This window comes from Manacus vitellinus, unplaced genomic scaffold (genome assembly GCF_001715985.3).
Source record: "Manacus vitellinus isolate BGI_N305 unplaced genomic scaffold, ASM171598v3 scaffold_176_pilon, whole genome shotgun sequence".
Lineage (NCBI taxonomy): Eukaryota > Metazoa > Chordata > Aves > Passeriformes > Pipridae > Manacus > Manacus vitellinus.
This window is the reverse complement of record NW_021939232.1, coordinates 24,228-26,180: the sequence shown is the minus strand read 5'-3', so window position 1 is coordinate 26,180 and position 1,953 is coordinate 24,228. Positions and strand designations below refer to the sequence as shown.

Here is a 1,953-nt window from a genome sequence, read left to right as displayed (position 1 = left end):
GTCCCCAGTCCCAAACTGGTTCCCAATCCACGTCCCCAATCCCACACTGGGACCCTGTTCCCAAACTGGTCTCGATCCTCGTTTTCCAGCCCCAAACTGGTGCCCTCAGTCCCCTCACTGGTTTTCCCAGTCCCAAACTGGTCCCAGATCCTTCTCCCCCAGCCCTGCCGGGGCTCCCAGTGCCAAACCAGTGCCCCCAGTCCGTAACTGGGGCCGTTCCCGCCCCGTCCCAGGCCGCCCGCTCCGCCTACCGCCGGATCCTGTCCGAGTCGGCCCGGAAGCTGAATTCCCAAGGCTCCCAGCTCGGGAATTGCATCGAGAGGGCCCGGCCCTACTACGAGGCCCGCCGGAGAGCCAAGGAGGTACCGGGGAAGGGCAATTCCGGGTCCCCCATCCCTGTTTCCCGTCGTCTCCCCGGTGTCCCGTTCCCTGAGCTCCGCTCCCGGCACTCCCAGCTGGGAGTTGCTGAGCCAGGGAGGTGCCAAATCCTGGGAAAAGAGCCGGGGAAACCCTTGGAAAAGGGGCTCGGATTGGAGAAGGAACCCTGGCAAAGGGAATTCCTGGTCCCCAAGCTTTGTCACCCATCCCTTCACTGGTGTCCCAATCCCTGGAAAAGACTGGAAAAGGGGCATTGATTGGAAATTCCAGGTCTCCAATCCTTGTTTCCCTCCCTTTCCCTGGTGTCCAAGTGTCCCAGTCCCTGAAAAAGGCTGGAAAAGGGGCACAGGTCGGGAATTCCGGGTCCCCCATCCTTGTCCCCATCCCCCAAGCTCAACTCCTGGTTGGGAATCAGTGCAGCGGGGAGGCACCAGATCCCAGGAAAACCCCGGGAAACGGGCTCAGATTGGGAATTCCAGGTTCCCAACCCTCGTCTCCCACCTGTTTATTCACGTCCCGGTCCCTGGGAAAGCCTGGGAAAGGTTGGGAACTCCGGGTCCCCCACCCTTGTCCCCGTCCCCCGAGCTCAATTCCCGGTTGGGAATCAGTGCCCCGAGGAGGTACCAGATCCCAGGAAAACCTGGGCAAAGGGGTTCAGATCGGGAATTCCAGGTTCCCAGCCCTTGTTTCCCGTTTATTAACTTCCCGGTGCCTGGAAAAGCCTGGGAAAGGTTGGGAATTCCGGGTCCCCCTCCCTCCTCCCCACCCACCCGGGCTCAGCTCCCGGCGCTCCCGGTTGGGAATTGCTGCCCCGAGGAGCTCCCAGACCCCGGGAAAACCCCGTGGACCCCCCGGGTGAAGGTCTGGAGCCGGCATTCCCGGCGTTCCCGTGGTTGCAGGCGCAGCAGGAGACGCAGCGGGCGGCCCTGCGGTACGAGCGCGCCGTGGGGATGCACAACGCGGCGCGGGAGATGGTCTTCGTGGCAGAGCAGGGCGTGGCCGCCGGCAAGAACCGCCTGGACCCCACCTGGCAGGAGATGCTCAACCACGCCACGCGCAAGGTGGGACACGGGGGGCGTGGGAGGACGGAGCCTGATCCCCTTCCCGGTGGGATCGGCACCGGGGGGGTCGGGGAACGGAGCCTTCCCCCTTCCCGGTGGGATTGGCACCAAGGGGGGTCAGGGAATGGAACCTTCCCCCTTCCTGGTGGGATCGGCAGTGTGGGAAGAGCTCGGGATAACGGCCCCTTCCCGGGGGGGATTCTGTGGGATCAGCACTGGGGGGGTCAGGGAATGGACCTTTCCCCAGGGTGAATTCTGTGGGATCAGCACTGCAGGAGCTCGGGATAACGGCCCCTTCCCCAGGGTGGATTCTGTGGGATCAGCACCGGGAAGAGCTCGGGATAACGGCCCCTTCCCCGAGGGTTTCTGTGGGATTGGTACTGGGGGGAGCACTTGGGGTAACGGTCCCTTCCCATGGGGTTTCTGTGGGATCAGCACCGGGAAGAGCTCGGGATAGTGGCCCCTTCCCAAGGGGGTCTTTCCATGGGATCCACCAGCCCCCAGGGATCTCTTT

The 1,953-nt window shown here is 63.6% G+C and overlaps 1 protein-coding gene across 1 annotated transcript in view; it reads left to right on the top strand.

Moving 5' to 3' along the window:
* Nucleotides 1-1,953, top strand: part of LOC115307320 — a gene marked incomplete at its 3' end in the record, with an annotated part of 28,091 nt that overhangs the window by 2,047 nt on the left and 24,091 nt on the right. The window contains exons 2-3 of the mRNA XM_029958864.1: nucleotides 234-362; nucleotides 1,278-1,485. Of these exons, the coding sequence (XP_029814724.1) occupies nucleotides 234-362; nucleotides 1,278-1,485 (337 nt within the window). The remainder of the gene's footprint in view (nucleotides 1-233; nucleotides 363-1,277; nucleotides 1,486-1,953) is intronic.